Below are 23,103 nucleotides of genomic sequence, written 5' to 3' on the forward strand. Positions count from 1 at the left end.
TAACCCCTGTAGTGGTGCCCAGGTATGTAGCCCAAAGATCCTCCATTGTGACTAGCCAAGTAGTGGTGCTTCCCGACCTTACGGACCATCGTGCCTCTGCAAAATATTAAACAATAAAATAATATTACTTCAACATTAATATTATCATATTATCATGAAGCAAAGTTAAATTTTTGAAAGCATTATTAGACACATATGAGTAGGATCACAATGAAACCACATATATCATTCTTGATCATAACTCTATAATCATCACAAAAAAACTTTTAGTACACGAGACCAAGAGGAGAAAGTCGGGCCGCCCATAGCTCAGTGGTTAAGACACAGCCTTACCAATTTGATGTTTATTGGCGGTGCCGGTTCGAATCCAGCCTGAGGCGTCGACTTTTTTCATTATGGGGCGGTCCCACAAAATGAAGAACTTTGACCCCCCAACCATGGTTAGGCAGTGTAGGACTCCAATGGGAGTCTTGCCCGAAAAAACAAAAAAAAAAACAGGAGGAGAAAGTCAATTATTTCATCCCATTTTTTAATTATATTAATGAAAACTATGTATAATTTACAGTCTAAATTGATGAGTCTATTAAGTATAGGTAAGGGTATTAAAAAATTGTGGCAGTTTTAAAACGTTAAAAAAAAAAATTTCCTTGGGAGCTTCATATATTTAAAACTATCAATAATACTGAAACCTAATAGAACACCATTTAAAGTAGAGTAAATATGCTAAAATATGAGCGCTAATAAAGCTACTTAAGTTCAATAGTTCCCGAGATATCGATTTTTAAAAAACTATCATTTCGTAAAAAATACACTGAAAAAATTAGTAGTTCACTATAACACCATTCGAAGTTCAGATGTCTAATAACACTCAAATTAAAGCTAGTTTATTGTACAATAAAGTATTTTATGACGCTAATCTTCGTAGGAGTAGTAGCTTTGATGATATTGGACAAAATGAATTTGTGGTGGCATGATTAACGTCTTCAGCGGCAATAATTGACGTTTGCAAAGAGAGTGTTTGAAATGGGTTTGCCACTGTCGAAATTATTATCAACATTTTTATTTCTTTAGTATATTTCCTTTCAAATCTATTTTTAATTATAATTCATTTAAAGTTTCATTATTTTACATTTGTTTTAGTGGCAAACCCATTTGAAACCTCTCGCCATATGATCAATTACAATTAATTATTATGAAGAACTTGTGATGTTAAATAAAAAACTTAACGTTATGTTAATAGTAACTATGAATGTGTTATTGTATATGTCAAGTGTAAATATTGTTGTATTGACAAATAAAGAACATAACTAAAGAGTCATCTTTATCGTTAAACAGGAACACGCACTAAAAATTCACAAAATGTTGATTTCTAGCTGTTTATAGGGAACAGTGCTTTGCCATCTCCCGGAAGAGTGGGTTTGCACAGGCCTTTAGCCCATCAAAGAACTTGATGTACCGTCGACCTATAAACTCCGGAGTAGAGGGAAGAGGGAGTTCTTGGTGGTTACTGTTCCTAGCTCTCTGCAGTGTGGTGCCTGGAACGATCCGCTGGAGGGTGTAGTTCTGGTAGCTCTGGAATCTGTGTAGTGTTGTCTTGTAGAGGTGCACCATAGATCATCTTCGGAGGAATTATAGCCTTATAAATCTGCAGGTTCAGTCGGAGAGACAGCCTATGCGATTCTGCTTGGAAATCTTCAGCCTTTCTCTGACGTTATTGGAGAAGGTTAGGTGCCTATCCAGTGCCAAGCCAAGGTAAAGGATGGAATTTGCCATACCCCTGACTTCATCTTCCACCGTAAAGGTTTTTTGGTTGGTTGCTCTTCTTCCCTTTTTGGTAAGATATTACAATGGCGTTTGTCTTCACCGGATTTACTCGAATGCCTATGTCCTTTAGGGCATCTATGAAGGACTTATTTATTTATTTTTTTTTTTTCGTAATCTCCTTTATTATTAAATTTATACAATACATACATACAAATGCATAATACAAATGACAAATGTCTAGCATACTGCCTTGGATTGCCCTGCGGCATTGTAAGGTTCGTTGCAGGGTCCAATGAAGGTCAAGATCATGCAGCTAACGCCAGTGGATTATAGGAACGGGGGGGGGGGTGATGGACTTATATGGGAGTGACGGTCCTGTATCACTTTGATTAGTAAAATAGTTGCTTAGAACGGGAAAAAGAGACTTAAGACAGTTTAATTGAGCTATATTTATAAAGTACTTGAAATTAGAAAACGACGTGAAACACTCTAATCTTGCCATTTTTTTATTTTTATTTTCAAATCTTCTTTATTGATATATAATTACAATTACAAATATATGATAATACAGATCCATATTTTTTTTTTTTTAGCGTTACGATCTCCTCTTGTGAGATTGTGACATGTCGTTAGTCGACCAACCTACTCTCTGTAATTGTCTGTTCTAAAAGACAGATAAGTAAGGCTACCATGGAGGGTTTGATGCCGTTTTTCAATTGCAGGGGCTTTTTAAATATTGCTCTATCTCTAAGTCTCTCCTTCCCGTTTTAAGCTAATATTTCGAAAGTGATATAGGGCCCTCGCTCTCCGGGGGTTTAGCGGGGCGGGTCCGGCGTGGAAGGATGGCCTTTTTTTTAGCGTTACGGTGTCCTCTTGTGAGATTGTGACATGTCGTTCATCGACCAACCTACTCGCTGTAATTGTCTGTTCTAAAAGACAGATAAGTAAGGCTACCATGGAGTGCCATCTTGTCATCCGTATTAACCTTACTTATCTCAAATTTGAAACAGACAATTATAGCGAGTAGATTGGTTGATGTACGGCTTGTCACAATCTCTGGAAGGAGATCATAATACAAAAAGGCCATCCTTCCTCTATTAAGACCCCCCCCCCCCGGTAGCGACAGTCCAATATCACTTTTGTTGAGATTTCACTTTTGATCATAAGAATCACTTTTAAAAATGGGAAGAGGAGACTTAAGGTGGTTTAATCGATCAATTTTTAAAAAGCGTCTGAAATTGGAGAATTTGTCCCCAAACAAATACATTTATTATTAATAGGATAATATATTAACAATAATTTTGGATTTTTTTCCCTCGATAATTAAGAAAATAGAAACATATTCTATGAGACAGATATAAGATAGTAACAGGAGTTTCTAAGAGAGCGCGCCTTGTCGGCTAACGGACAGTAAATGACAACTGGAGTTTATAGCTAGCAATCCTCAATGAGTAACTGTCCACTGGAACCGGTTACACTATGTCACTGAGAACATGTCGTTACATGTTACAGCGCTCCATGAATATCTATCAGATAAGATAGTAGTTGACTGGGCAGTTATTTATTGCCGGATCTAGTGAAAAGCACAAGGTCATGAAAACTATAACTTCAACATAATTCACGAATGAAATCCGTATTTGATCCTTACATTGTATCCCAAACCCGCCAATCCCACATCATCACCCTTGAAGAATGGTGCCAAAATTAGAGGATTAAAATTAATTCTAATAAATACCACCAATTCACATTTAACCTTCGTCGTAAGCCCATGACCTTTTGCCCTACAGTATCCTTTTATAATACGCTACTTATTCCTGTCGAACAGATCCGTTACTTAGGACAAACGACTGGAATCCTCATACAAGACTGAAAAGACAGAAAACTGCTCGTCGATTTCGACTATTACAACATTTACTAGACAAACGGTATAAATTGCCAATCCATTACAAAAGACTGATCTACATGACTATTATAAGGCCTATCTGGATACTGAGTTGAGCTTTGGAGCTCCACTAAACCATCAAATTCCTCCCGAATCCAATCCTTACAGTCCAAAATCCTTTGTAAAATCCTTAACGCTGCTTACTTTGTCACAAATCAAGTCATCCATCATGACCTCAATGTTCCACTTCTTGCCGATTTGGCTAGAACAGATACCGTTCCTTCCATGGAAAACTTCCCAACCACCCAAATCCACTTGTTTCTAACCTGGCTTCTCCTTCATTACCTAATAATCCTCCTAGGCGTCTGAACAGAAGATGGCCTTGAGATCTCTAGAAAAGTTATTGGAGTTCTATCAATGGGTAGATTCTCCACATGTTTGTATCATGTCACTATGTCACCTACAGCAAATTTACTTGTTGTATATATGTTATACAGTTGTAAATAACAATAATAAATTGAATTTATAAATTTTCTTACATATTAAAATTACATTATTTACCTTAATATCCTATGACATTCATTGATTAATTGTATTTAAAACATAAAAGAGGCACTCACTGTATTCTGAATTAATATAACTTATCAGTACAATATAAGTCGATGATAGTGAAATAAAAAAATTGAAAAGAATAGAATTTATTACTAAATGATATAATCACAAACAGGTTATATTTTAACATTGTTAAATTGAATGGGGCATAATAGCCCTTATAATAGTTTTATTGATCAATGTGAGGCTGTGATACTAAAATTAAAATTGACCTTGATGATGGCCGAATCGGCCGAAACGTTCAACTCGTATGTTTTAATATAGGAGGTTGAGACTATTTGGATATTTTTATTATCTAATATAAATAAAATGAATTTTAGTTTGTTCGTACTTGATGCACTGCCGCGTTCATCCGGTTGTGATAGGTTTTTTGTTAAATGTTCAGAATTTTCTTGGCAATAATAGGGGTATTCATGATGTTGTGTTAAATGTTATATGTTTTACCATGTTAAATGTTATAACTATAGGATTGTGAGCAGTCCTATTTGAAGTCATGTTAAACGTTAAATGCATAAGAGCCCCTAGCGGATTTTCTCAGCAACTTGTTGTATAAGCCTTTATGTTTATAACCTTCCTTCCAGACCCTCATGTTATTGTTTACTTCAGTTTTGATTTAAGTAATTAATTAAAACATGCCTAGAGTGAGTGAAAAGTGGAATTTGTGTGAAAGTTTAGCTTATGAGTGTCTTATTGATCTTCAAACTTGTGAAGAAGAGAATGAAGATGAGCTAATTGACAACTGTATTGAAAGTCACAACAACTAATATGGCGGCGATCTCAACTGGTCTATTGTGTGACGTCATTCTCGATTTAACTGACCAAGTAACAGACTCTCAGCCATGTTAAATGTTATTTCGTTTTACCACGGCAAAAGAAGGCAATTTTTTTCGATTTAACACGAGTTTTTCCATTTAACACGCTTTAACATAGATCATGAATACCCCTAATATAGGCTGGCCCAATTGTTTTGGTAAAAAAAAAAATGTATTTTTTGCATTTAAAAATTATACAATTAGATTTAATGCCATCACAAGAGTGAAATATTTCAAATAAAGAAAAACTTTCCAAACGTTTTGTTTTATATCTTCGGTTCTTATTTGTTTAATTAGCTTCGGTTTGTGTTCTTGATACAGTTTATACAGCCCTAAACCATGTTAAAAAAAATGTACGTATTAACAATTATTTATCGATGTTATGTTACTATATTTACCGTCCAATCACTTCATCTATATATTAATTATTATCAAAGTTTAATCTAATAGTAACTCAATAGAGTTTAATTAATGTATATTTATACTTTAGACACTGTCACATCGCTCATCCGATTGTGATGAAAGCTTTCTATTAAATGTTCAGGATTTTCCCGGGAAGATTATAGGCTGGTCCCAATTATTCGGTAAAAAAAAATCATCATTATGTCCCAAACTATTTGTCCCTTTCTGAAGAATATGAAAAAGTATAACTGATTTTTTTATTTACTAACAATTAAAAAAAAACATAATAAGGATTTCAGTAAAGCAGGTCAACAATTTTTTTTAGGAAAAATCATATTCCTTATTAGCGTCGTCTGAAACCCTCATTTTTCAAATAAATTAAAAATTAGAAAATTTATACCTTGATTCATTCGAAGGATTTTTTTTAATTCTAACCATTGCTCATATAATCATTCATAACTCCACTCCATTCTATCAAATTCCAGATTTAATACCGTTGGAGCTGAATGTCTGTTATTTTAACCTGCATTAGTAAACTTTAGATGTAATGTCATTTTAAGGACGTATAACTTAAGTTTCAAATAAAGAAAAACTTTTCAAATGTTTTATTATAATCTGTTTAATTAGATACGGTATGTGCACTTTGGTGGAGTTTATAGAACCCCAAGACACTTCCAAGTTGCGTGTAGATTGGTCGAGTCGTGTTGAAGTTATTTCTATATAATTTTTATATAAATAAATAATTCAAATTTTATCCATTATAGTCTCAAAACCTTTTATTGAGGACAAAATTGATACAAGAAATCAATCAGGATTAATATATAAAATTGCCTGTCTAAATTGTCCAGCTATATATGTAGGTGAGACAAAGACAAAAATTATCGGGTGACAAAATTTATCAACACAATAATCCAAGGAATCCAAATAAAACGGCACTAGTACAGCATGCAACCAAAAACCAACATATTTTTGATTTTTAAAATACAATCATTTTACATAAAGAGAATAATACATTCAAAAGGAAAATACTTGAATCCATTTACATATCTGAAAATATTGATTATACAGTGAATTTCAAAACAGATACAAGAAATTTAAATCAACACTATGCAGAGATATTAAGTAAGATTAATTTATAAATAATATAGGATAAATTGTATGTGGATAATTATAGTTGGCCTTGATAGGATTTTCGCTAATGAAATAAAGAGGAAAATTGACAAAAATGTAGTTATGATAAATAATTTTAAATGCTTGAACTGAGTGGAGGAAGGTTACAAGCATTGTTGTGATAAAAGTTTAAGGAATAGTGTCTGCTGATAAATGATTTTGACTTTGTTTTAAGTGATATTTGACTAATTAGTTATTGATATTTTTGACCTGGGCAGAATAGCTCGCATGAAGTTAGAATTGTTTAAATTATATAGTTTCAAAGTTGTATTAAGGTAAGGTAAATTATAAATAATAATGTTAAGTATTTTGAATTGTTTGTAGGATCATACGTGTAATAAAAACTGTTTTAAAGTAGATTGTCCCTGAAGATGGCCGGATTGGACGAAACGTCGGAATTATAAGAGAAATAAAAGGTTTTGAAACTATAATGGATAAAATTTGAATTATTTATTTAAAAAATTACCAGTCTCAAGAAAATAATAAGATTATAAATAAATAATATATGTAGTTTATATGGAGAAGATGGTCGGTGGTGCGGTAAGCAAATCAACAAAAAAATATTTATTCGGTGAATTATTTTTTTGTTTTGTTGTTTATTTGCAGACCACACCCTCCCTCCCCCCCCGCTTATCTTCTCCACATACTAATCTACGGTGAACTATCAACACCTCGATATATAATTTACTATACAATTTTTTAAAAATAAATCAAATGATATTCCTGTCAAGTCTCAACACTTTATTATATCGACAGTCCAAAGTTTCGGCCAATCTTAAATATAATTTTTTTTTTTTTTAATAATTTGTTTATTGTTATTTACAACTGTATACACATATATACAACAAGTAAATTTGCTGTAAGTGACATAGTGACATGATACAAACATGTGGAGAATCTACCCACTGATAGAACTCCAAAAATATATATTTAAAAAGTATTTTGCAGGCTATTCTGCCCAGGTCATTAATTAAAAGTTTATATGATAGATGATAGTGTAAGTTGATCTAAAATTAAAAGTTATAAAGATTATTGAAGTGTGACAATAAATAGGGTGATTTGACTTGTAATTAATGGCCTGTAAAACATTTTTGAATTTGGATGTGAGGTGTGAATTTATATTTAAGATTGTCCTTGAGGATGGCCGAATTGGCCGAAACGTTGGACTGTTAATATAATAAAGACTTAATAAGGATACCATTTGATTTATTTAATTAATAAATACCAGTCTCAAGAAATTAGATATAGAAGATTATATATAATATACAATGTTATTTGCCGCTGTAAACTATATACGATAAGCACTTGAATCAGCCATTAATCCAATGTGTAAATAACTAAATATATTTATATCAAACTTTCTACTAACTCCAAGGACACGAGTTCGAATCCGGGTGGGCAGAAAATTATTTTATTTTCACTGTAGCTGTGAGTCAACTCTTGTGGTTTCTGGAGCTCTCCTGGGGTCAACCCAGCCTCCTAAATTGGGTAAAAATCTAGCGGTCGAACGTGGTTCTGACCAAATCACCTCCTTGCATAACCGTTGATCTACTACCAGTACTTCCTTACAAAGTACTGCACCCCTGACCCTTCAAGAATTGTAGTGGTACATATTTAATTTTAATTTAAACTTTCAGTTGAATTGAATTAATCTATGTACATACCTAAATTGCGAAGCATTGCCGGTTCTTCTAGATATTAATAAAATTGCCAATCTCGAACAAGATTATATATTTATATATTATAAAACGAGTATACTCATAGTATACGCAGTAAGGTTATACTGCGCACCACGCATTTTTCTGATATATGAATAGAAAATTAATAGTACAAGGTGTGGAACGAGTACCGGCGAAGAACAAGCAGAAGGCTGGAGGATGTTAAATTCAAATTACACGAGCGTGTCTGCCGACTAGTTGGGACAGAGGGAGAAATAGACAAAATAGAGGAAGGGAAAAAGGGAAATAAGAGAAAACAGAATGGGAAATAAGGGGAGATAGAATGGAAAATAAAAAGATACTGGAAGGCTAGGACCGGCTTGTTAAGACTCCAGCCTCCAGTTGCCTCCAGGCAGCCTCTTGTTTTATCGCTCTCCTCTCCAGTTTAATTATTATAATATATGTGCTTTATTTATATAATTATTTATGTATGCAAATATATTCCTCCTTTGGGGGTTTTCGGCTCTACGTCTTCATTCTGAAAGATTAATGAACGCGATTGCCTACCGATGTTATTATTGATTATTTTTTAGTTTAAAATTTGATCATGAATTGTTTAAAATAAGTTATCATTCTTTTGCTTCAGGGCAACGATCTTCGACCATTAAGTAGCCTCTGTTACCGTTATTATTTTAAATAAACCTCACAATAACAGTCACTGCATAAGTTTTCTTTATAAAATTAACGGATAGCTGTTATAAAAGGTTTATTGTAAAATGGTTTGGCTGTTATCTAAACAACTCAAATAGTAATTAATCTATTTATTAGCTAACGTTTCGCCTCACTTTGTGGGTCTTTATCAGGGCTAAAAAAGACACAAACGACTAAAATAATGTAACAAAGTAAGATAATACATAACATGAAATAAAAGTTTTTTTTTTTTTAATAATTTATTTATTGATATTTACAACTGTATACACATATATACAACAAGTAAATTTGCTGTAGGTGACATAGTGACATGATACAAACATGTGGAGAATCAACCCACTGATAGAACTCCAATAACATTTCTAGAGGAGAAGATCTCGAGGCCATCTTCTTTTCAGACGCCTAGGAGGATTATTAGGTAATGAAGGAGAAGCCAGGTTAGAAACAAGTGGATTTGGGTGGTTGAGAAGTTTATTATAGAAGGAATGGTATTTGGTTCTGGCCAAATCGGCAACATATGGAACATTGAGGTCCTGATGGATGATTTTATTTGTGACAAAGTAAGGAGCATTAAGGATTTTACGAAGGATTTTGGACTGGAGGAATTTGATGGTTTAGTGGAGCTCCAAAGCTCAACTCCATATGTCCAGATAGGCCTTATAATAGTCATGTAGATCAGTCTTTTGTAATGGATTGAAATAAAAGTAAACTAAGAGTGGCAAAAACTTTTTTGAAATAAAATGTCAAAATTAAAATACAATTAAACTAAAGAATTTATATTTGTATCCTTTTATTTACTTTATTCATTTTTATATTTCTTTATTCATAAAAAGAAAAAGAAAAAGTAAAAGAGGGAAAAAAAGAAAAAAAAAAAAATAGGGGGGAGGAATAAAAGGAACAAAGAGATGAAACAAAAAAATAAAAACGAAAAGAAAGGGGAAAAAAAGTGATATTTTAATGTTGTATATTACTAATGTTTGTAATTATTATTGTATACTTGTATAGACCTATCTATCGTTAGATCAAAAATATCGTCTGATTAAACTAAAATAAGTATGCTGTTTAACTTACAACTCAATTCGTATTTTAATAAAGTTTTTCCTCCTTGTTCATTTTTTAAATCATTATTTGCCAAACTTTAAAACACTTTTGTTTCATGTTGTATATTCTCTTACTTTGTTACATTATTTTAGTTGTTTGTATCTTTTTTATCCCTGACGAAGTCCTGTAAAGTGAGACGAAACGTTGGTATACGATATTGTAATTAATGTTTGAGTTATTTTGATCGCTCCCAGACTCTTTTATAGGGAGATTTTTTATTTAAAAAATATTACTCAATGAAGATTATTGAACAGCTTAAATAAAGAATTACTTAATTAGTTGAAATAAATTTTATTTTATTTTTTGAAACAGATGAAAAAGTCATGGGCTTGGTCAGCTCATGGCCTTTATCAGTCATGGTGAAAACTGATGTCATGTACAGGTAATGGTAGTGAAGCTACTGTCACGTTAAAGCCATATTACACCGTGTTGCCTTACAGCCATGGCAGAAACTGTCACAAACAGCCCAATAGTTGAACTGTGTAACAGTTGCCGTCATGAAAGCATTTACTATTACGAAAGTGCTAAAGGAAACATGTGCTTGAAACATTGACTGTCATGATAGTGCTTTATTGTACATATAACGAGAGTTCGGCTACTGTCACATTAAAATCCTTTTACAGCCAAGTGTAATGGTATAAACCATATGATAGTTAAATGAGGAGAAGATGGTTGGGGGTGCGGTCAATGAAACACAAATAAGTATGACTAACTTATTTTAATGTGCCGACGTTTCGGCTAGAGTTTCTAGCCTTCTTCAGGGCTAAAAACAAAACAAGATAACAACCACAGTAAGTATAGAAAAATAAAAAATATAAAAGAAAGTATAAACAAAATAATTTTACACATACAATGAATAGTTTTACAAAATAGAATTAATAAAATTAAGTGATGAGAGAAGCGGGAAATAAATGTAGACATAGGTAATTGAAAAAGCGGGTACAATAACTTACTTAAGTAAATAAAATTAAAGTTATATAATGCAAAGACTTTTCTTTCTTTGCATTCTTTGCAAGAATGACGTCACGCAACAGACCAGCTGAGACCCACAACTTTTTGTCTGTTGTGGTTTTGAAAAGTTAGTTGCTCGTAGTTCTGTTGTTTTTGAAGGTTTAAAAATTAACAATACCATCAAAAGAGAGATAAAATTAAAATGTGATTTGCAGAGTTTAGAGGGATTTAAGTTAGTGTATTGTCTTTCTTTTATTTATATTTTTTTAATTAAAAACGAATTGGATTAACTATGGTTTGTTGTTAATTTTTTTTAATATTTTCTATGGTAAAACCATAAAAATGGTTTGAGGTTTAATTCGATTCACGTTTTTTGGAAGTGCCCGATCAAATCCAAATGTTGTTCACTAAAAACATTTAACAATCAGTATCTTTGGTAATGGTTTCTCTACGATATCTCTACACTTATTGTACTGTTTCTTTTCCTAGATATTGTTTGGGAAACAGTGTAGATCAGTGAGTAAAGCGCTCTGTTACTGTCTTCCAGGCCCAATACTTGTTTATTCTCTTAGTTTTGTCTTGACTCTTGATTCAACCAGGGGGAAACCTCGCGGTTGAGCCTGATCTTAAACATATAACTTCCTTGCACAATCATTGTTCAAGAAACGATACTCCCTAACAATGCACAGAACCATGGCCCTTCATGAGTCGTAGTGATAAATTTTATTTTATTTTTTTGTTAAAACAAAGCTGCTTACAGACTCCTGGAGCACTACTTCCTCCCTCCGGTACCCCAAGAAGTAGATGACCCAGATCGGCGGAGGCGGTCCAGGACGATAACCTCAGGGAAGGAGGGGGTAAAGGTCAAGGCTCGGGTCCAAATCCCGGCACAGAGCGGAGGCAGCTCTGCCTTACATAGTTAATGGCTTTGCTCCTCCAGGGGTCTCGCTCCTTAAGGACCTCAAGGGATCATATCTCAAGGATATTGCTACAAGAGCCCAAGAGAAGAAAAAGGCCCAATTTTAGATTACTTCAAAGAAAACTATGTATAATTACTAGTCAAAATTGATCATTTTGCCAAGTATAGATAGGGGAATAAAACAGCGGCTGTTTCAAAACGTTAAAAAAAAAAGTAATTTTTCATTTGGAGTTTCATAAGTTGGAACTACCAACAGCTATAGAACATCATTTAAAGTAGAGTAAATTTACTAAAATATGAACCCTTAGAGCTATTTATATTTAATAGTTCCCGATATAAAGTTTTTTAAAAACAATATTTCATAAAAAATGTACTATCATGCCTTACCACTGAGCTACCCACTTACATAATTTTTTGTTATTAATTAATATTTTTCTTAATATTCCCAGTAATTGTAAAATATTTGTTTCGTTTAAGAACTAATCCCACGACGCATTTAAACAATAAATACTTCAATGTTCATTGAAAAAATAATTTTTGTTAGTGCAGGAATACAAATATATTTTACTAAACTTCATATGAGATTGTAAGGTCTACTAATCCACCGTACATTATTTTTTGTGAAAACATATATTATTTTAATAATGAACCTTCAAATTCTACTAAGAAAATAAATTTAACCCTCTCCCATCAAAATTTACGTTTCAAGATATATAGACATCCATAAACACCTAAATGTTCCGTATGTAACCGATCTAGCCCGAACCCGATATTATTCCTTCCATAATAAACTCCCTAACCACCCAAACCCACTAGTTTTTAACCTTGCTACCATTCATGGCAATCCTCCGAGGCGCCTGAAAAGAAGATGGCCTCGTAACCTTATATTGTAAACTGTTTTTAGAGTACTACTACTGGGTAGTTTCTCTACATCCTGTATCATATCATTATGATCAAATTTACTTGTTGTATTTTTTATACAGTTGTAAATATCAATAAATAAATAAATAAATAAAAAAAGATATATAGTATAAAAAAAAACTACTGTCTGTTGTAGGAGGGGGGGAGGGCTTGTCTTCAAAGTTACTGAAGATTTCTTTCTTTTCATATTGACATCGAAGAAACAGACGCTACACCAATTATAAATCTTCCCGTATGCCTTGAAGAACCTTGGATGAACCTATGTTAAATAAAATGGCGAAGCAGAGGAAATTATGCCTTGTGTTCGAATAAAAAAACAACAGTGTTAATTGTATTTGCAATGATAAAAATACATTTAAATCCTGATGCTAACATCCCAACCCACCCTAACACAGCCCTAACAACATACGTTGATGACACATGTATACTTTCTGTAAACAACGACCCAACTAATGCATCACAAACACTACAGGTACACATCTATTGAAGAATGGTTTAAAAACTGGATAATCAAAATAAATCCTGACAAATCCCACCAGATCACCTTTACACTCCGTCGTAAACCTCTGCCCTCCTGTCCTACAGTATCCTTTCTAAATACACCACTAATGCCTGTTGAACAGATTCGATACTTAGGACTCCATCTTGACAAGAGACTTACTTGGAATCCTCACACAAGACTGAAACGACAAGAAACTGCTCGTAGATTCCGATTGCTACAACACTTACTTGAAAACGCTCTAAACTTCCCATTTACTACAAAAAATTAGTAAACACTACAATAATCAGACCAATTTGGACTTATGGAATTGAGCTCTGGGGCTCCACCAAACCATCAAATTCTTCCCGCATCCAATCGTTACAATCCAAAATCCTACATAAAATCATTGATGCTCCTTATTACGTCACAAATAAACTCATTCACAAAGACCTTAACATCTCAATCGTTGCAGATTTGACCCAAAACAGATATGCGTCTTTTCATTCCAAACTCCTTAACCATTCTAACCCATTAATTCTTAATCTTTCATCCTTAACAATCCCTGATAATCCTCCGAGGCGTCTGAAAAGAAGATGGCAACGGGACCTAATTTCTAATTTAAATTAATGCTTGAAGTACCACCAATGGGTATTTTCAAGTGAATATGAAACATACAACATATTTACTTATTGTATTTATTGTTTGTACAGTTGTAAATCACATTAAATAAATAATTAAAAAAAAAATTTCCTGATAGAATTATGGCTTCTTTATCTTTTGTTAAATTCATGTCTTCTTGGTTGGAATTTAATATAAAATTTATATTCCTTATTCCCTCAAGAAAACACATTGAACATGTATATTACTTATTCACCCATACCTCGCTGGAATGCAACTGATACTGAAACTATAAACATAGTATGCATTTCACAGGACTACGCATATGATAAGTTGGCCACTAAACTATAAAAACATGTTGTAAAAAAAAAAAAAAATATATATATATTTTTTTTTTTGACCCCGTTCTATAAATTTGCTTAATTTGGAAATAGAAGACATTAGCAGCTTACTGTACCATGGTAGGATATCCTATAGTCAAATCTAACCAGATTCTTGAATTTCATCCTGTATATAATAACGTTGTATATAATATACTTATTATTATAATATATATTATTTGTAGAGTATTCATTGAGGTTGGAGATAATGTTGGTTGGGGCTGAGGTGAAGGTTTCTTCTAGGAGAAAATTGATGGCGCTGAGTTGGCTAAAAGAAGAAATAGAAAAGGCCATGCTCAGCGGGCCGGAGCCCCACGCTCTGTTAGCTTCGCTCTGTCTTCTCCTTTTCTTTTCGTCGCCTCCTAGCAGGAGACTTCTTAGAGGAGGAAAACCAACACTATTATTATCAAATTGAATAAATTACTCGAAGCTGAGGTGGGAAACATTGGAGGAGATAGGGCCCTGACCTCTATGAAAATAAATAACAAGAAAAATGAAGTTATATCTGTACCACTAAAGCAGTTGAAGGGTCAATGAAGTAGTAATTTGTAAGGACTGTTACTAAACCAACGGTTGTGCAAGGAGGCAATTTGGTCAGAATCAAACTCGACCTCCTATTTTTTACCTACTCCATGATTCTGGGCGGACCCTGTAGGGCTCCAAAAACCAATTATCTGACAGCCCCACTCCTACTCGGGTCTTTGGAGTTATAAGCACGGCCTTATCACTGAGCCAACCGTTCGCAAAAAAAAAATTAGTAACTAAAAACAAATAGGAAACTTATAATAGTTAAACAGTGAGATACATTCAAGTAATAACAATAATTGTTATAGGAGGCCATTGCTCCTACAGAAGAGTTGCCTCCATGCCCGTAAAAGAATTTATTAGAAGAGAAGATGCGTTATCAATGTTTTTAGTGATATGTATAGCTTCTGTTATTTTTCTATTTATTCCCAATCATAGATTTTTAAAATCAAGTTCATGTTTAAATTTTATACTAGTTGGGCCACCAGCGCTGTGGTGTTGTTTATATTTTTGACATTTTTACAGTTACTCAACTCTAGTTTTTAATTTTTTAGAAGTCCCTACTATATAATTTTATCAATGTGGTACAATAATATTGATTATTATAAAAAAATCAATACATTAGTGTAATGATGTAATTTAGTTTTAAAAATTTCTTGTTAATAGATTAGTCAACTTATGCGGAACAGAGGTAGAAGGGATTTGGCATAGTTTTAATCTATTTGTTATCTTGTTTATTTATCTTGTTTAAATTGTATGGAATTATTATTTATTAATTTTTTTATATATTGACAACAATATGATTATTGTTAATAATTTAAAACTTATTAGGAAAACAGAGAACGTGATATGAAAAAATATATTTTATCAGGTAATTGTTTTTATATTTTTGAAAATATTTTGGTATATTGATTAATTGTTGTATGCATAAGATGAATATTGTGAATTTGTTTGTAAATACCTGATGATGGGTTGACAGCCCCGAAACGTCGTTATTTGATGTTATAAATAAATAAAAATATTTAAATAAGGAAGAGGACTTTCACTTACTTCACCTAATCAAATTAAATTTAAAAAACAATATAATTAATTAAATTTTGAAATAAATAAAAATAAAATAATAACAGACAAACTTAGAAACATATACAACCATAGATTAAGCAAATAGTAGCTGATACTTCAACGTTCACAAGTTGAATGTAGTACTTTTGAAAACTAAACATATATTTCTTCACTATTATGGGTATTCATGATCTTAAGTTAAATATGTTAAAGTGTGTTAAATGAAAAAAGTTGTATTAAATGGAGAAATATTTCCTTCTTTTACCATGTCAAAACGATATAACATATAGCATGGCTGAGAGTCTGTTACTTGTTCTGTTAAATGAGGAATGACGTCACGCAACAGACCTAGATCGACACCATTTTGTCTGTTGTCGTTTTGATAGGTTAGTTGATCATAGTTTGTGTTATTTTTGTTTTAGGCGTTTTTAAACTCTAGCAAAAAATGAATAAAAATAAAGGAATATAACAAAACTAAGAGAGGAAGTTAGAAACAAGTGAAGTGGAGGAAAGATGATGTTATGAAACTGTAGGAGATTTGGATTTTTTCAATGGATTATTCCATTATGTTCAGATGTGTTATCATCTCGTTAGTTTTTAATTTAAAATTACAAAAGTTGCTAAGAAAATCCGCTAGGAGCTCCTTGTCCATTTAAAATATAACATGGACTTTAAATTGGGCTACTCACAATCCTATACTTTTTTTTTTAGAGATTTAGAATGTTAAAACTTTTTACCTTCAACTAAACATCATGAATACCTCTATAATGATGAACCTATCCTAAGAGTATATTACCTACTTAAGTCCTTACTACGGTTTTATTATTACTGTTAATATAAATTAAAAAAGACAGTACCCTGTCTGAAAATCAATTCCAGCTTAGTATCATAATGGAAGTGCAGATGGCGCTGTCCATAAATAGATGCTATGGATAGAGATATCCAGCTAATTACTCTGCAAGGATACGAGGGAGGATTGCCAATTACTCGCTGTACACGGAAGGTCGTGTTCGTTAGCCGCTAGTACCGCGGTACCGGGTACCAGGATAACGGTCCTTGTTTTAGAACTTCTTCTATTATCCTTTTAATATCATTTGTGGTTAGCAAGCGGCGTAATCTTGCCCCGACTAGCGGGTTCTCCCACTGTCGTAAAATCTGCAGTGAAGTTGCATCAAGGATAACTAGGTTTGAGTTTAACTGCTTTAGTATTTCGAGAACTATAGAGGCTTATCGGAAACAGTAAAAGGCAAAAAATGTTTTTCATGAGTAATCCAAACATTGTTAGCATTAAAAATAATATTTAACTATGTCCCCATAGTTAAAAAGTAAATCTTTACCGCTGCAAACCACGATGGGTATGATATGCCGTACTTAATAAGGAAGTACTGTTACTGATTCCAGTGAAGGGAGGTGATTTGGTCAGAATCAGGCTAGATCGCCAGATGTTTCCACAATAAAGTGTACCCATCATGACGCTGGGTGGACCCCGGAAGACTCCCGAATCCATAGGGTTGACTCAACAGTGAGACAGAAAATAATTATCTGCAATGGCTGGATTCGAACCGGAATCCTTTGATTGCCTTACCACTGCGCAATTCGCTCCCACACTGCCCCCATAATATGACAATATTTAGATTCATTTTAAGTTCTACTTAAAAATTGATTGGATATTATTATTGTTCTTTCAACTTATTTGTGTTTTATTCTGACTGCACCCTCAACCATCATCTCCTCATACATATATATATATATATTAATTAGGAATTCTTTAAAGTTGGCACTGCCAATTGTATCGGGAATTACAAAAATAGAGACAATAGAGAATTACATAAAAAAAAAATTCATGAAGTTCCACTCCCAGTTACCTATAGTTAAAGGAGCAGTGACCTACTAATACAAGAGCCAGCAAGAACGAAAGACAGTTATTTCACCCCAATTTTTCTTTACTTTAATGAGAACTATGTAGTCAAAACTAATGAGTCTGCCAAGTATAGGTAGGGGGAATAAAAAAATGGCGGCTGTTTAAAAACCTTAAAAACGATTCATTTTTCTTTCGGAGCTCTATATCTTAAAAACTACCAACAAAACTAGAAAATCTGTAAGAACATTATTTAAAGAAGAGTAAATTTTCTGAAATATCAACCCTAATATAACTATTTAAGTTCAATAGTTCTCGGGATATAGCTTTCTAAAAAACAATATTTCTTAAAAAGATTAATAGTTAATTAATTTATTTTGAGAAATCAATATCTCAGGAACTATGTGACGTATTGTTGTCTATTAGCACTGAAATCAAAGCTAAATAATTGTACTATAAAGTAGTTTATGACCTTCACCTTCGTAAGAATAGTCGTTTTCATGATATCTGCTATTATAAATTGATTTGGTTAAGACGTTGTTTGGACAATAATTTTGATATATGAAAAACTTTATTTCAGAAACCCTAGCCCATACAGATACCTGCCAGCACTCCCATTATTTTTTTTAATTTTCTTTACTCAAAATTAAGTAAATTTAACTTACTATAAAGTAGTTGATGACACTTATCTTCGTAGGGGTAGTAGTTTTTATGATATTCGTATATGAATATAATTTTGGCAAATGAAAATTTGTCCAAACTACTATAAATCAATTTATTTTAGCATCATGAAAACTACTACTTCTACAAAGATCTCTAATTTTTGTATCTACAAACTCTAAATAAAACTATAAATCAATTTATATTAGCAAATGTCATGAAAATATAGCCCATTGAACTAGCTTTAATATGAGTGCTAATAGACATCTGTTCATCAAATGGTTTTTGATAAATTAAATAATTTCACTTTATTGAATTTGATCTTTCAGTACGTTCTGTACAACATTTTTATGAAATGTTGCTGTTTAAAAAGCTATATATCGAGAACTATCAGACATAAATAGCTCTATTAGGGCTCATATTTTAGCAAATTTACTCTACTTTAAATGATGCTCTCTTAGATCTTCTAGTGTTGATGGTAGTTGTTGAGCTGCGAATGAAAAATTAATTTTTTTTTTAAATTTTTGAAACAGCCGCTATTTTCTATTCTCCCTACGTATACTTGACAGACTTTTGAATAGTAAGTATATAGTAATTTTAAGACAATTTTGGCTAGTAATTATACATATTTTCATTAAAGTAATAAAAAATTGGGGTGAAATAATTGTCTTCTCTCTGCTCTTGGGCTCATAGTACAAGAGCCCAAGTGGAGAAAAAGGCAGTTATTTCTCCCCAATTTTTTATTACTTTAATTAAAACTATGTATAATTACTAGTCAAAATTGATGAGTCTGCCAAGTACAGGTAGGGGGAATAAAAAATGGCGGCAGTTTCAAAACGTTGAAAATAATTATATTTTTATTCGGAGCTCTATATCTTAACTACCAACAATACTAGTAAATCTAAGAGAGCATCATTTAAAGTAGAGTAAATTTGCTAAAATATGAGCCCTAATAGAGCTATTTATGTCTAATAGTTCTCGAGATATAGCTTTTTAAAAAGCAACATTTCATAAAAATGTTATATGGAACGTACTGAAAGATCAGTAGCGAATGTATTTTAGAAAAATCTATATCTCAAGAACCATTTTACGTACAGATGTCTATTAGCACTCAAATTAAAGCTAGTTTAATGAGCTATGAAGTAGTTTATGACGTTTATTGTCGTAGGAGTAGTAGTTTTCATGAAATTTGCTAAAATATATAGTTTTATAGATGTTCGGACAAATTTTCATTTGCCAAATTTATATTCATATGTGAATATCATAAAAGCTACTAAATAACTGCTATAGCTTGTTAATATTAGAAGCTTATCAAATAAGTTGAAATAAATATTAATTATTAATTATGAGTAACTGCTAAAGTTCATTAACAAGATTTAAAACAATGAATTTAAACCGAATCGATATAATTTTAAAATATACAACCTAAATAAAAGTTAAATTATTGAATCCAATTTCTTTCATTGAGCGGTTTACTCATTTGAAAGATTTTTTTTTAAAAATGAAATATGTTAATTGACTAACTGTAATTTACAAATAACTTCTACAAGTTATTAATATTTAGTTTTCCAACCGGAAAATGACGTAAGGTTGCCTACGTTGGAACCTTATACGTTTCCTTTTGCGTAGGTGAGTACACTTTTTAAAAGTTTTAACTCCTTTCACTCGTTAAGTATAATTTGACAGATCATGGGCGTTTTCATGGAAAGTTATTAAGTAATGAAAAGTAAAGAAAAAGAAAAGTTGTAATCCTTTTATTTTATTTTTTTTTTTAACTTTTAACTTACAACGTTAATCAGTAAAATAAATACACTGAATACAACCAGAAATAGAAAAATTACATGAAAATCAGTACGTTGTACTAAAGTCAGGAACGCCTTTGCAAATTTCAGTATTTATATGTAATCGGAAGGTTCCCATCACAAAACATTGAATATCTTAAGTAACGGGAAACAGAAAAATATTAAATATCGAGTATTAAATGAAGCACATCTCACATCAACAGCCTGACACGGTTTAGCATTCCAAAACATACAAATACTCTATGCAATTCTCTATATATCTGTATCTCAGACAATGATTTTTTTATTGCAAAGTTACTTTAGTTGTAAACAAGTTGGGAAGATTAATTCTATTCTATCTGTCTACTGGTACTGGTATCGGTAGGGAGAACAATCCTAGAAACCCATTCTCCACGACGATTCCAAGCTAGGCCAGAACTAGAGCCGTTTGTGGTCAACTTTGCCTCCTTACTAATGCAGTACAGGTTCAAATCCCTGTGGGGTCGACTTTTATTTCAATGGCGGTCCCTTGAAATGTAAACTTGAACCCCCACTATGATTAGAATAGGGCAGTACCCTGTAGATAACCACCCCTCTCTTCCCTCTGTTATGTCAGACTAACAATTGGAGCATTATAAAAAAAATTGATTTGACCAGAGTTAAAATGAAGCTCGATATAACAGAATTTTTCTAAGCCTGTTTTATTCGCTATAAGTAAGATAAATCAAGTTGTTATCATGGAGTATAAGGGATGGGACTGGAAGTCAATATTCGTTCTAATTACTTTGGGTGTTCTAATCTCCTACAGATTGTAACATACATCTATACATCGACATAGAAACAGAATACAAATACCTGTACTTCAGAACCAGACTAACATAAGTCTACTTAGGCCAACGTTTCAGGAGAGCTCAATCATAGGTTAGGTATTCAGGTTCTTACAACCTAATTGTACTTAGAAAATACAAAAGGCGATTATTAAACGGTTTTGAGTCGTAGTGGCTTAGTGCAGAATCAAATTTTACATACAACGATGTTCCCGTAATACCTGAAAATCGTAATATTTGGACTGATTATGAGGTACAGATATAACCTCCAATCTTTGTTATAAGTAAATTATAAATGGATGTGAGTTACCAATACACCCTGATGTAGCGTATGTGAGAGACAATCCTCCAAGGCGTCTGAAAAGAAGATGGCCCAAGACCTTCTGATGTAGAAATGTTATTAGAGTGCTACCAATGAGTAGTTTTTTTCATGTCTGTATCATACTATTATAATCTAACATCGCATTTACTAGATGTATTTTTATGTAAATAAAATTGTAAATTTCGATATACAAATAAAAATAATATTCAAATGACATACATAAAGTTTGTGCGTCCCAACACCCATATTATTATTTTATAATAGTTCTCAAAGTGCCTTCAACAATAGATTTTTTCACAAATATGTTAATGTACACACAGAACATAGACAAAAACACATAACAAGTATGATTAGACACACAAACACTGACACACATGTCTGTTTGTCTCACCGATCTGCTGGTCTTCTATTTCGGTCCTCCATGTCTTCCTTCTTCTTGGAGGTATTTCCTCGCCTGCTGGACATCTTACTAGAGTCCACTGCCTTGCACTGCCACTGCAGGAGTTCAGCGTGGGTTCACCACTGCCCCACCAGTTCTAATTGCTACTGGAAATACGAGTATATATTATCTCTTCTTTCTCCTTACTTCAACGACTTTTACAGCTTTGTGAGACGGTCATAGGGTATTGCCAAAAAGTAGATAGGGAATATAAGAACTCCTATAATAAGAAAAAGACAATCAATGTTATGATGTAAAATAGGTTCAAATATATTTTACTCATACGCTCGTAACGAGATTGGCTGGGTTGACTATCTCTTGATGTAACTAAACGTCTCACATATATTTAAAAATATAATTTATGAAAAATATGGGATAAAATAATTATTGATAATTATATTTAACCTTGTTAGGAGGTTTAATAAAAAAATAAAGAGGAAATTTAACCAAAATATATTTGTAATAAATAATTTAAATGCTTGACCTGAGTGTAGCAAATATTATTTCAAATATTGTTGTGATAAATTTTAACAATGAAGGTTGACTGTGATAAATAATTTTAATTTTTGATGAATGGAATATGGTCCGGGTGCGGTAAAAAAAAACTCAATATTAGATAATTATACTATTTTATTGAGCCAACGTTTCGCCCCACGTTGCAGGGCTTCGTCAGGGCTAAAAAAGATACAGCCACTATAGTTACAAAAAAGGAAAAAAGAAAAAACATAAGTGTAACATAACAGGGGTATAAAATGAAAAGTAAGATATAATAATAAATAATAAATATTGTAAATAGTAAATAAAAAGGGTAATAGTAACAGATAGATAAGAAGAAATATTAAAGAAAGTACAAATAAAGAGATGAAAAAAGAAAAAAAAAATACAAATCAAATGATGAGACAGAATGGATACCTGTTTTGACGGCAGTCAAAAACAAAGTGACGGTTTGTATTGGGAGGAGTGGGGATGGCAGTTATGCCACAATAACGAAAATAATTTGTAAACACAGTAAACAAGTATTTAAATTAGGTGAACAATAAATGGTAATATACATAATAGGGGGAAAAGAAATATACTTGTAATAAAAGGTGTTTGTGATAGATTGTCCTTGGCCGAATTGGCGTCGGACTTATAAAGGAATAAAAATGAATAAAATTTTTAAATATAGGTATTATTTGAAACATGTAAGTAAAATACTAGAATAACAATACCAAATATCATCATCATATATATTTTATATTTATACT

At 32.3% G+C, this 23,103-nt stretch overlaps 1 protein-coding gene across 2 annotated transcripts in view; it reads right to left on the bottom strand.

Moving 5' to 3' along the window:
- The window catches only part of LOC106692901 (uncharacterized), a gene marked incomplete in the record, with an annotated part of 226,376 nt that overhangs the window by 25,272 nt on the left and 178,001 nt on the right, over positions 1 to 23,103 (bottom strand). Inside the window, 2 exon segments of one of the 2 annotated variants that reach the window (XM_067048738.1) lie at positions 5 to 96; positions 21,809 to 22,076. In XM_067048738.1, the coding sequence (XP_066904839.1) occupies positions 5 to 96; positions 21,809 to 21,882 (166 nt within the window). 2 annotated transcript variants of the gene reach the window in all.

Source organism: Halyomorpha halys, unplaced genomic scaffold (assembly GCF_000696795.3).
Source record: "Halyomorpha halys isolate HHAL.00 unplaced genomic scaffold, Hhal_1.1 Scaffold76.1, whole genome shotgun sequence".
In the NCBI taxonomy this organism is placed as follows: domain Eukaryota; kingdom Metazoa; phylum Arthropoda; class Insecta; order Hemiptera; family Pentatomidae; genus Halyomorpha; species Halyomorpha halys.